Source organism: Parus major, chromosome Z (genome assembly GCF_001522545.3).
Source record: "Parus major isolate Abel chromosome Z, Parus_major1.1, whole genome shotgun sequence".
Classification (NCBI taxonomy): domain Eukaryota; kingdom Metazoa; phylum Chordata; class Aves; order Passeriformes; family Paridae; genus Parus; species Parus major.
This window is the reverse complement of record NC_031799.1, coordinates 45,965,741-45,979,355: the sequence shown is the minus strand read 5'-3', so window position 1 is coordinate 45,979,355 and position 13,615 is coordinate 45,965,741. Positions and strand designations below refer to the sequence as shown.

The window sequence follows — 13,615 nt, the reverse complement described above, 5'->3', positions numbered from 1 at the left end:
TACACCCCCACAGCAGGAGTGACACTTAAGCAATTTGCCTTGGTCTGATTAGCTGCAGAGAACTTTGCAAAAAGAGCTTGATAATTAAGTGATCCAGTACATTATTTGCGTATTTTTTCTCCCCCGTTCCCTGGGTAAACTTAATTTAATGAGAGAAAACTGGTAGTAGATACAAAAAATTACATACAAACACTTCATGAAAGTAGTAATAAAGAGACAAAAGGAGTTTTTGCAGATTACACAGTAAATTACATAAACTGAGAAACCTTTACTAAAGCAAGACTGCTTGCAAATCCATCAAAATGATTGAAAGAACCTAGCAAAAGTAAGCAGTGCCAGAGAATCTCCCTCACTAAAGAATATTAAGTAGTAACTTAACCTGGTATCAATAGCAGCCATCTCTGAATATTGATCTACACCTATTCTCGTGCCAGTGATTTGATGCTCTATATTGATGTTGCTTCCATCTTCAGAAGGCAGCAATTCCTTGATAGAAGTGTCTGAAGCAAGTGAATACTGACTAGAAGTTCTGTTTTCTGTGGAGTAGACATGAATTACAGCGCTATCAGCTGTGTCCAAGTCATTTTGAGCAGGTGACATATGTGTCTGTTCTGGTTGTAACAATAAACAGAAAGGGAAAACTTAATTTAAAACATTCAGGTTTGGCATGTATATAAAGTTATATAACTTCAAGCTTCATTTAACAAAGTTTGCATTCTCCAAAGACACAGATTCAAATCCCAGATAAATCCCTAACAGAACGCTTTTTGTAGTAAGAACACAAAAACTAACTTTCAGCAAATGAAAGCAGATAATAAATGCTACACCAAATCCATAAAAAAACCCAAGTAATTTCAGGTTCAATCTAATTAGAATAAAAAGGCTACACGTCACATTAAAGGTCTGAAAAGATCACTGAAAGTGACAGTCATTTAAGTTCAATCCCTTTCTTTTGTCCAGTTTATGTGCCAAAATCAATTCAAGTATGTGCTTTGTAAAACAGATCACAGAAACAACTTCCTTGCTGTGACAGAGTTGGCAGTACTCAGTAAGGTGACTGCCTCTTTCCAGCCAAACTGCATTGGCTGGACTCACTATGTGTTACAATGCAATAGGACTAAAAGCATAAAAGATTCTTGACTTCCTGCTATGCAGGAGCATCTGGAAGAGCTTTGCAGCCACTTGCTCCATCCCTCCTTAGGTGGACCCACAAAGCATGAGAGCAAGGCTTTGTCCCATAAATCAGATCATACCTTCAGTGCTTGCTTTCAACTGGAAATTTGGATCACCCATTGCAAGTAAAGTCATAGCAGCTTCAGTGCTTCCATCGTTAATTCCTGTGAAGTTGTTCACACACATTAAAAGTCACAAGCACATTAACCAGAAATCCACTTACCCATATTCAAAAATTATCTGACACTACCACCAATACAATGAAGTACATATTTTTTTAAATTAACCTTATTTATGGATCAGAATGCTTGTAGACAAGCAGCCATTCTCATCCAGCAAATTCAATCTACTGTTAAAACACTGAGCAGCAACATGACAGCCTTTAATGGTGTAATGGATTCAGGTGGCAAGGTTTTGGCAGCGGGGGCCTGCCCCGGACACAGCCAGTTCTAGCTGACCCACTGCAGGACACAGCTGAGCCTGTCAGCCAAGATGGTGGCACCTTTGGAAACACATTTTAAGAAAGGAGGAAATGTATATATCAGTAGTGAGTTAACAGCAAATACATGAGCAAGATTGTTTCATATCTACCTTTGTCCACATCTGGATTCTCACGTATGGCTGTTTCCTTAAATACAAGGAAAAACAATATCAAAGTTCTTTATAAAAAGTGACTCCATAATTTTTATTTAATGCTTACATGTAAATTCTGTGCCCACAAGTTACCCTGGTTTTAAGGCTAACAATATTTACTAACATAGTTTTCCCACAGCAGTGCCTCACATCTGTGTAGGACAGGTAGCACTCTTATAAGCTACACAGTTACATTCAGACATGGCAACAAGAGACTGCTGAAATAGCTTTGTATGACCAATGAAATAAACAAAAGACATTCTTACAGCTGTTGAGGTGTTTCCTTTTTCTTCCCTCTGTACTACTGGTTGGATAGAAGCACAAGAAAGACTTTCAGGATCAGTAGCCACCTGCATATCTGATATATTCACAGGTATTTCCAGCTGTAAAAGTAATTTTACAAGTATTTCAGTTCATCAGATGCAAAAGAAAATCTGTCAAATGCAAAATTTTACAAACCTCACATACTTAGCAGATGTTCAACATCTACAGGGATCCTTCACAAAAATCGTACCTTCTGATTTGAGAAGCAAGTAGTGGTATCAACAGAAGGCAGAACAGGTACTACTACCTGTAGAAGCATCAGACAACCTAAGGCCTTGTTTCTAGTCACTCATTTCTCCACCAAACTAAGTTATGCAGTTGAGATCTTTTATAGTGACTGTTTACCTCAAATGAGTTTTCCTACTTTTTAGTCTTTTTCTGCTTTTTAAGTCTTCAGGATGAAAAACAGTTTAGACTTATTTCTAAAGCAAGATAGGGGACATGCAGACACATGTCACTCACCATTTTACCTAATTTTTTAATCTTCTTCAGTACTGTATTTTCACTGAGCACTTCAGACATTTGAAATTTTCAGAAATGAGGACTTGAAATTTGACAGAAAGTTTATAATATGTTTTCCTTTCCCTTCCAGGGAAGGTCTCACAGAAACACTGCTCAGTCTGGTTTGCTCTCAAAAGCTTGCAACTTCACAGACTTTCAACTCAACTGTTTAAATTTTACAACAGCTGTGCATAAGCACATCCCTCACTAGTACTTATGTCTCCTCAATGTTAAACTAGGCAACTTGATTGTAATCCCCACACATAATATATATTCCACATCTCAGTCAAGGATTCAGCCAAAGTTTCCATGTAGTAACTTTGCTGCCCATTATTGTTTTAGAGATCCCTTGGTCTTTTGACTGAGCTTTAAATTATTCTGCTGTTTCACCTGGAGAAAGAAACAGTGTGATTAATTCAGGAAACAATAAAAAGCAGGATTTCAATGGACAAAGGGAGGAAGAGGACTAGCAGTAGTAGTAAGCAAAAAAGCACTAGAAAGCAAAAAGCACTGAAGTGAATGGAAAGTAGCTATGACAGGGAAAAAAATAGAAAAATGTCTTGTAGTGGATAGTGTTAAGACCTAGGCATGATACAAATGGTATGAAATAAAGGGTGAAGATTGTACTGGACATGGCTGGGGTGAAGTTATCTTTCTTCATACCAGCCCACATAGTGCTGTCTTTCAGACTTATAATTACAACAGTGTTGGTAACACGCCAGTGTTTTTGCTATTCCTGCACAATGTACAAGTTTTTTTCCTATTCTTTTACCCAGAAAGGAGGCCAGGGGTAATCAAGAGGTCAGGAGAGCACACAGCTAGGACAGCTGACTCAAACTGATCAAAGGGGAATTCTGTATCATTCTTGCAAGATACACACACTTGGCAACAGAAGCTCAGGGAAAGAAGGGAGAAGAGGAGGCCATTTGTGATTAGGGCATTTGTTTTCCAAAGTAAACAGACTCAAGCCCTGATTTCCAGGAAATAACCAGACAATGGAAAGCAGCAAACAAATTCCTTACTTTGCTTTACGTTTACATACAGATTTTCCTTCATGCATGTAACTGCCTTTATATCAATAGAGAAATCTTGCCCTCCTTCTGATTTCTCCTTGTCACACAAGAAAATGGAGTGAGCAAGCAGATGTGTGTGTCTGGCTGCTACTACCTGACAAGTCAGCCTACCTGACAGTTAGAAGTTTCTTGGCAAGGGGAACATGACATACAGAAACATTTTCCTCATACCCTCATTTCCTAACATTGAAGTATGAAAGTGAAGTGCTCCATTTGATCCATCTTGGGCTTCAAAACAAGGATGAACATCAGTCTGGGTCTATATTCAATCCCAATAAACAAACTGATGAGTACCCGCAGACCTGATGCAGTGTTAAGTTCAAAACCAAGTGTATGTGCCAAGAAACATCCCTACTACTCTCAGCACCATTCTTAATTTGAACTTGGATAAAACCCAAATACTCAGAGATACAATCAGAATAAAAACTTTTTAAACAATCAGAATAAAATTACATATGCAGAACTCAACTACACAATACCTCCTCCATGGTTTCCTGTATCTGCACAACGATTGGTTTTGGAGATCGAAGACCTATAGGAACAAACACTGGAGCCTTGTTTACTTCCTCTGATGCAAAGCACTGATCTTCATCATCAAGCTCAAAGTCATCTGCCTCCTCATCCTCCTCCTCATCCTCCTCCTGAGAAGCCCGGAGGGTGACAAAGGTTATCTTTGAACTTCTGGGTTCCTTCCCAGATTTTCTTCTCTGTGTAGTTTTCAAACTTTTGTCTCTGGTAACACTCAGTTTAGCTTCTTGCCTTTGACTCCCCTTCTTACTGCTATCAGCCCCAAATTCAGAGGCAGAAGAAGTTCTTGGCTCCAACACATGTTCTGGAAGTGCTGTCTGTTTTGATGATCTCCTCAACTGCCTTCTAAAGTACAGAATAAAAACAATGAAATCCAAGACCTTCCAAAGAGAGGGATACTACAAATCAAAATAAATTAAATTTTAAAAAAAAGTTATCATTGTGACCAACAATGCAAACTATTTACTTAACTAAATAATGACAAATATGCATTTTATCAGAAATTTGATTTCTTCCTGTGTACATAAAGTACTGATTGCAAATATGTATTAAGCAGTTTCAGGATGCTGGAAATCGTCACAGTTTAACTAACTTGCAAGATACACAATTCTTTGATTAGAAAAGTATAAAACCATTTTAATTTTGAGAGATGTGGAAATCACATACTTTTTAAGTAATGGGAACACTTCCAGTTGTCTTTTGATAAAGAAGAAGCCTCAAACTATTTAATTGATTAGACTATTGTTTACAAACTGAAACTTTACAAACTCTTAGATGACAATTACTTATCTGCTTTGGTTTCTCAGATGGCATTCTCTTCAATAATCAGTTACCTACAGTTTCCTTCCTCAAAATCATGGACGCAACCACTTTAAGTATCAAAAGTAATGACAGGCTTCCTCCCCCAGATATCCTCCTTGGTAAACTGGTGGGGAGTGGAAGCAAATGGCAGCAGAGGACATTTACAGCACAAAGTTTCTCTTTAGGTTAATCCCACAATCCCTGTGCCCCCAAATATGGATACTCTCAAGTCCTCCCCTATAAAATGAGGAATTTCTGTTAAAACCATGGGATGGATTGGTGAGAGTGCTGGCTGTGTTCACTGTGTGACAATACAGGCAGAGCAAGAGACAAAGAAGTATCTGCACACATCTACTAAGTTCAGATGGAAGACACAAAAACTGACATGCTGCAGGCACTCACATAACATATGGCAGAACTATGGCAAATAATTATCAATCAACTGAGTTTGGTTTACAAAGCAAAACAGTTGTTTTACCTTTTGAGATTGTCTGAATGCTTTTCCTTTGAGGTAGAAAGCTGAGAATCATTATCTTGCTCTACTTGACTCTCACTCTCTGATGATATGCCTGGAGACAGCAGTATAATGTCCTGTCTGATCCTCTTACAAGATATTTCAACATTCTCTGCAAAACTGTGTTTCCTTGTAGCTTCTGAGAAGGATCCAGCTTCCACTGTATTACTGGAATTTTGCTGAACAGAGGAGATAATTATTACCATACTAAGTGCCAAGCATTTGTAACTGGTTTTGGTGACTTAAAGAACTTAGTTTGAGGATCTTGAGAATGTGCACAGCTGTCATCTCTGATAATTTAGCATATTCTTCCTCATTGTCTTTAATTTTGGGCTCTATAGCAGAGGTATCATTAACTGGTATTATCTGTGATGCTTGAATTCCCAGTGATGCTGGTAGTTAATAGAGCAAGACCATGCTCAATTTATCAAAAGCAACAACTCTTTAGAAGCTGAAAAGATGAATCATTTTTTTAAATTACCTATTAATTTAAAGAACAATTTGCAGGAATGATTTTTTTTTTCTACCTTGGGAACAATGTAGGAAGAAAAAACTATCATACTTTCTATAAAAGTATTTAAATATTATTCAACATATATCCAGACAAACATCAGCAACCACAGTTCTGTCAACTATAGATATTTGGCTAAAATAATAAGTTAACTGGAAGTTTTTAGTCATCCATATAGAAAATAGGGAAAACCAGATGAACTTGACTCAGTTATCACAGCATCAGACACACATGGAACTTGTCTGGGCTAAGTTAGGCCTGCTGAGCAAATTTAAGAAGGTCTGAACTTAATATTAACACTCATTTTCATTTCCAAGTATACCAACAGATTTTCGGTAGTATCTGAAGTTAGTTAACTGCCTTATTTTCCACTGTTCAATGAATAACAAACAGTAAATTATTTTTTAACAGTGTTAGCATGTTTTAATTTAATGCAAATTTCTGATTGTATAAACCACAGAACTTAAGACATCAGTGTATATTAAGTATTTCCACAGTTTTTAAATTCTAACTCCATTTGTTCAATATAGTTTCCAATAGTGAATTTAAAAAAAAAAAACAGATAATCACATTAATCTTTTCCAGCCATATACTGAATTTCTGTGCCAGCTATCTTTCTAAGAACTTAGGCAAAAGGAGTGAGGTATAACTGGCTCAAAATACATGATCAGCACTTACCCCTGATACACCTGTTTTTAATAACACAAAAAACTCTTGTTCATTTCTCTCAGCGTTGTCTTCTTCCCTGTTTTCACTATCTTCAGGATAGTCTCTTTTCCTAGTAAGTCTCATTAGGTCTGGCCTTGTGTTGCAGTAGGGTTCCCTTGCTCTCTGTTCACTTTCTTCTCCAGAACATAATTTATCATTAGACCTACAAAAACATGTTTCAGCTTTTACTTCTAAAGAGCTACAAAGTATACTCTATAAGCTTGGCTTACTATCAGATATTTAGTACTTCTAGCTAGAAATGAACTGGTGCTTTGAATTTTTATTTGCTTTGCTGACTACATGTTAAAAAAAAAAGAAAGAAAGAAAAAAAACCCACTGGATAAAGGAGATAATTCATCTGCAGCAGTAGATCTTCCTGATTACTTTTGGGAAAGATTTTTGGAAGGAAAACAACATTAAGTCAGATAGATTGGAAAGTGTCAGCTATACCAACACAGATCTCCAAAATTAAGCAACCATAGGAACATTATATTCACAATTCCAGTGCTCAAGGTTCTACTGCTCTCAAAGAGGATACAATTCTTACATTTGTCCAAACACACTCAGATCAGTAAGACAGAAATCTTGCCTTCTAAACTCATGATTTGAGAAAAAGGGGGTAAGAGTAATCTAGAAGAATACAGTTTAGTCAGCCTTATCTCAGTCCCTGGGAAAGTGATGGAATAACTAAAGCTGGAAACTACTTCCAGACACATGAAAAACAAGTTAACTTGGAGTAGTCAGCACAGATTTGTAATGGGGAAGTTATGCTTAGTCAACTTGGTAGCATCTTTCAATGAAATTACTGGCTCTATAAATGGAGAGCAGTAAATAGTGTCTGCCTGGACTCCAGTAAGGCTTGTAACACTGTTGAACGCTGTTACTTCTAACATGCTTATAATAAGGGAGCTGATGATGAAGTATGGACTGAAAGTGCACTAAAATCGAACTGAGTTGTCAGGTTCTGAGGTTTGTGACCAGTGACATGAAATCCAGCTGGAGACCAGCAACCAGCAGTGTGCCCCATTGGTCAATACTGTATCAACTCCTGCCCAGTATCTCCACAAATGATCTAGATTATGGAGCAGGGTGTAACCTCAGCAAGTCTACAGATAAACCAGATCTAGAAGGAATTGCTAAAACACCACCCAAAGGTTACACTGGCCTCCAGAGGGACCTGTAGAGGTTGGAGAAATGGGCTAATGGGAACCTCAGGAAGTTCAGCAGGGCGAAATGCAAAGTCCTGCACCAGGGGAGGAGCAACCCAAGGCACCAACACATGCTGCAAGCCACCCAGATGGAAAGCAGCTTTGCAGAAAAGAACCTGGCTGTCCTGGTGGTCTCCGAGTCGAATACGAACCATGAAGGTGCTGTGGCTGGACAAACAGCTAATGGTGACCTGGGTGCAGCAGAAGTGCTACCAGCAGGCCAAGGGAGGTGATCCTTGTCCCTTGGTCAGCACTGATGAAGCCACACCTGGAGGACTGACCAGTTCTGGGCTCCCTGGTAGGAAAGACCTGGGCACAATAGCAACAGCCCCTCAAAGGGTCACCCCGATGGTGAAAGAGTGGAAACATGCCATGACAAAAGCTCCTGAGGGAGCACAGGAACTGTTCAGCCTGGAGAGAAGGCTCGGGGGGATCTCTTCAACAGTTCCACAAAAATCCAAGGTGAGGGTGCAAACAGGACAGAGCCAGGCTCTTTCCAGGGGTGCCCAGTGACAGGACAGGAGACAATGGGTAAACAATGCAAAACAGGAGGCTCCTTCTGAGCACCAGAAAATCCTGTTTCACTTTTGGCGTTATCAAGCACTGGCACAGGTGGCCCAGAGAGACTGTGGAGTCTCCATCCTTGGCAAGATTCAAAAGCTGGTACAGGGCAACCAGCTTCAGGTGCCTTGACTGGGAGTTGGACCAGAAGACTCCTAGCAGACCCTTCCACCCTCAACCACTCTGTGAATTTGTGAAACTCCACCATCATAGAAGACAAGAAGACTGTCAAGAAAAGCCCTTATGTTCTTAGTACTATGACTATGTGAGATGATTTCAACATAATTCGTGGAAGAGATTTTAGAGAGTTTTAGAGTTGCAGAGACAGATGCAAACCAGAAGTTAATTTCAAGAAACAGCAAAATTGTAAGATAAATTGATTTGGGGCTGCTATGTGTAAGTGAAGACTGAGCAAAAGGTAGCCTATAACATAGCCCAGAGCTGTCACATGTAAGTGGCACTATTTGCCGCATACTGCACATATATTTTAAGCATCACTACAGGAAGTTCTCCTACTGGAAAGAAAAATTGAAGATACTCAGAATTTATCTTACAGAAACATAAAATGAGCTTGCTGTCTTCTTGCCACTTCTCAGTTATAAAGGAGTGCGAATGGCACTGCTCAGTCTTTGGTCCACATTCATGGTGCACTGTACCCCAATAATTTATTAGTGAGAAATTCAGACAGCTAAACCCTGATTACTTGCTTCTACTCTCACCCATGAAGTACCTTCTAAAAAAGGAAGACAGCCTTGAAAAAAATTCCCTAATCCTGTTAAAAACTTCTATTACTTAAGAATGCCACCTAGTGGCTTTCACAGCACACGGTAGATAACTAATACAGCTCAGAGCCTGTGCTTCCAAAATCAAGTGCTGTATGAAAACAACTGGACAAATGCACAAAATTTTTTAAGTACTGTCACAGCTTAACCTCAGCTGACAAGTGCCATGCAGTCAGTCATTCCCAAACCCCAAGGAGGAGGGAATTGGAAAGAAAAGGTAAACCTTGTAGGTTTGGATAAGAACAGTTTAATAATCAAAAAAAAGTAGAATATAAAATAATGAAAAGTAGAGGCAGACACACAGACAGAGGAAAATAAAATGCAAGGAGAACAAGTGATGCACAAGTGCTCACTGCTTGCTGACTGATGGTCAGCCTGTCCCCAAGCAGTGTTCAGCAGCACCTGGCCAGGTCCCTTCAGTTTATAGACTGAGCATGATGTTCCATGGTATGGAACAACCTTTTGGCCAGTTGAGATCAGCCGTCCTGCTGTGCTCCCTCTCAGCTGCTTGTGCACCTGCTCACTGGCATACCATGAGACACTGAAAAGTCCTCAAGTTAGGTAAGCTGCTCAACAACAACTAAAATGTCAGTGTGTTATCAATGCTGTTCTCATATTGAATCCAAAATGCAGCAGTGTACCAGCTACTAAGAAGAAAACAAACTCTATCCCAGCTGAAACCAAAATGAGAGATTTTTTTACTTTGCCAGCAGGTAACTTTACCTTTCTGTGGTATCCTGGATGCTTCCTATAGCATCTGTAGACAGACACTCCTCTTGCTCTCTTTTGCTGTTGCAATTTCGTGATTTTTTAGAAGAACAAAGTGTTCTTGATGTCATGCTTCTTGAATTTATGTCTAGATTGTCACTCTCGGCCAAATTTCCCACAAGCAATACCTCTATGTCATCCTTTGATTTGAGAAAAAAACCAACAACAATATTAGCACAAAATATATCACCTGTATAATAATCAGAATATCACCTGTATATCACCAGAATAAAGTACTGCAAATTATGATGAAGTCATTAATCTGAGATGAAACTTCATTTAAAAACTTCCACGTAGTCTATGGCACCATCATAGTTCCTTATTACTCTAGGAAGGCATTTATCTAATTAAAACAGATACTGTAACTGATACAGTCCTTCATGAGAAGCCCGCAAGGAGCTCAGGAGAAACCCAGCATGCAGAAATACAGCATGCAGGTTTCATGTATCATGAATATGACTGAAATGTCAAAGTTCAAGTGAAGTCTTTATATGTCTTGACAATGTGTCACTAACAGGATTTTGGAAAACACTGTAATAGCATGCAAATACTGAACAAAAATTCTTACTATGCTGAAATTAATTAATGTATTTATTTGCATGAATGCAGCTTATTTAGATGTCTTAAAAACAGCTAGTGTGGTACCAAGCATCAGAAAGTATAGTCAGAAATATATGAAGAGAATCTCACTTTTGAGGAGAGAGGGTTTTCAGATTCATCTGCCACAGGCAGATTCTCTCCTTGATTAATTTCTTCTTCATCTGGGACAGAAAGTTTTTGTACTACTGGAGATTCTTTTTTGCTGTATGTTCTTTCTAGGTTTGGTCTAGTTTTCGGAGACTCAGTCCTTATGAATTGTCCTGGTTTCAGGGCACTCAGCTTGCCTTCTTGGGAGGTAAATTTTTCAGTACTGGTGAATTTAAAGCAAAAAAACAGAAACAGAAAAAAACACACTTTACTTTGGCTGGGAAAGTAAAAAAGCACTTCTGCATTTAAAGTTTGAATGAACACTTACACAAGAGATTAACAAACTGCTTTGTTTAAAATCAATAAAATTATATTTTCAAATAATTTCTTATTTATGGTTAACTTTGGAGCAGAAATAACAAAATGTCTTTGCCAAGGCATTTTTAACATAAAAAAACAAGTTGTGTTGCTGACCGTACCAATGTCGAAGTATCAGCAGTCTAACTTAAGATCTTATTTTAACACTTTTTATTTAAGAGGCAGTAAAATAGAAGAGCACATGAATGGATCAATGAAAATCAACTCTGACATTTTGCAAGATTTGTATCTTACATATCTCATATGTTTGATTGCTACTTAAGCAAATACAGACCCGGTAATAAGAAATCTTGGTCAAGAAGAACTATGAGCTCATACAGATCAAGTATGTACAAGATAAAAAATGACAAGGAGTGCAGCTAAAAGAAATGTGCTCTGAAAACCCTGGAAAAAGCTGTTTGTAGGCACTGAAAATGTAATACTGCAGAAAGACAAAAGACAAGGAACAGAAGAACTGACATTTGCAAAGGTGTCTCATTATGCACAGAGAAAAGATTTTCAAAGGCAATTTTGCTAAACTCAAACCTCACCTGCTTTGTTCAGACACTGAGGTTTCAGAAACAGAGAACACTTGAGGCGCCTCTTGTTGTTCCTGTTCCTCTATGTTCAATACATCCGCTTGACACAATACAGCTTCGTTTTCACCCTTTAATTTACAGTAAAAGAAGTATGAAGAAAAATAGAAGTATGTAAGCTTTTAAACATATATTTTATATACAAAAATAGAAGCTATGCTATTTTCTCAATTGCAATAAAAGTAAAAATCATGTTATCATAATTCAATTTAAATGCAAAAAGGAACAGAAATCTTCATACTCCTGGGATACCTAGAGTAAAGATTCTTCAAGATCCAGAATGCCTAATAAGCTCTACATCTGTATTTGCCACACTGGTTCCACAAAGAAGCCATTCAAACATATCCTTCACCACTTCAGGCCTGTGACAGCTTGATTAGTAAAGAGAAGCATCAGACTTACTCTGGTTCTACAAATGTGCCCAGTACAGAGCAGATGCATGAACATGGTTCACAGGCCACAGGTCTAGAGTAGCCAAAGCTGAACCACAAGGAACTATCTCAGCTAGGGGTGAGCTGACTGTGCCACTGAAGGGAGGTGAGAGATGAATGCAGGACACAAGTACCTTTCTTATTCTCAAGAAGAAGACCAACTATAAGCACTCCAAATCATCAGTCACTCCCACAAAGTTTAGCTGATTACTATTATTATTATTATTATTATTATTATTATTATTATTATTATTATTATTATTACTATTACTATTATTTAGCTGTTTATTATTTATTATTCCAAATCTACAAGTCTACACAAATATCCCTGCATCCATGACATGATTCATGTGCAACCCACAAAACGGTTATGAGGAACACATCCCACTGTAAATGGCTTTCAAGGATTTCCACACCTTTTACAGTCCCTAATGAAGTGTCTGTGGGGATCACAGTGTCAGTTACTCGTATGAAATAGAGGAGTATCAGATACTGTAGTGATGCCGGTTAAAGCTTATTAAACTAAAAAAACCCTTTTTTTTTTCATAAAAATAGGTGTCCTCTGCCTTCACTTGACCCATTATACTAGACTGCTCAACACAGACTTGATTCATCCAAACAGGAAAGACGAAATAAGGAAAAACCCCTAATTTTTATGCATTTTTATTCTGGAGTTTGTGTAAATGTGCATAACTTTTTCCTATCATGCAATCCAATCAATAGCAGATCCTTTGTAAATAAAGTAATTAATACTTCAAGTTGTAGACCTCACTGACTGCAGACCTACAATACACCTTGGCTTACCAGGGTTTGGGAATTTTTTTTCATTTAATATATTGTCTCAGCTTCAGGCAATGCAACTTCAATGTTTTCACTTAACTTCATAAAAATGAACATGCACTTCAAACCAACTTTGAAGGCAAAGCCTTACTCTTATTAAGGCTTACCATGACAGTATTGTCAAGCTCATCTTTTTGCTCTGCTTCAGGCTTTTTCTTCCTTTCATTTACTGGTATTTGTAACTCCTTCTTTCCAACAGCTCTTACCAAGTTTGGCTTGTATCTCTTGTTGCGTGCCAGCTGGATAGGTGGAAGAGGTGCTTGTTGATGTTCTTGAGTGCTGTTTTTGTCATCAATGCAAAATTAAGACAGAAAAAATCCAAAACTGAGTACAAACATATATTACAAATACAATCACAGGTCCATCAGTATTAAGTTCAAAAACACTGAGTTTTTAAGAAAAATCTTGTGAACTGAAAGTTCAGCTGAGTTTAAATTACAAACGACAAGTTCCAGCAAAAAGTTGGAAGCACCAGTCTTCTAAATACTTCCAACAACAGAATTGACAATTCATTGAAGGTATTAACTTACTCACTACTTGTTGCTATAAAACCAAAGCAATTTTCACATGGTTTCTCTGATAAGCAAACTCGTATTTCCCTGCTTACATGAAATGAACC

At 38.1% G+C, this 13,615-nt stretch overlaps 1 protein-coding gene across 12 annotated transcripts in view; it reads right to left on the bottom strand.

Annotated features, from left to right (window-relative positions):
* The window catches only part of BDP1 (B double prime 1, subunit of RNA polymerase III transcription initiation factor IIIB), a 53,663-nt gene that overhangs the window by 15,353 nt on the left and 24,695 nt on the right, over window positions 1–13,615 (bottom strand). For 10 of the 12 annotated variants that reach the window (XM_033520324.1, XM_033520325.1, XM_015653634.2 and 7 more), the window contains exons 22-32: window positions 13,104–13,275; window positions 11,681–11,796; window positions 10,776–10,995; window positions 10,041–10,225; window positions 6,737–6,929; window positions 5,512–5,726; window positions 4,184–4,577; window positions 2,073–2,189; window positions 1,765–1,801; window positions 1,254–1,337; window positions 380–611 (exon numbers count right to left, since the gene is read on the bottom strand). In XM_033520324.1, coding sequence (XP_033376215.1) covers window positions 380–611; window positions 1,254–1,337; window positions 1,765–1,801; window positions 2,073–2,189; window positions 4,184–4,577; window positions 5,512–5,726; window positions 6,737–6,929; window positions 10,041–10,225; window positions 10,776–10,995; window positions 11,681–11,796; window positions 13,104–13,275 — 1,965 coding nt within the window. The remainder of the gene's footprint in view (window positions 1–379; window positions 612–1,253; window positions 1,338–1,764; window positions 1,802–2,072; window positions 2,190–4,183; window positions 4,578–5,511; window positions 5,727–6,736; window positions 6,930–10,040; window positions 10,226–10,775; window positions 10,996–11,680; window positions 11,797–13,103; window positions 13,276–13,615) is intronic. The other 2 variants (XM_033520326.1, XM_033520327.1) reach the window with 2 other exon arrangements.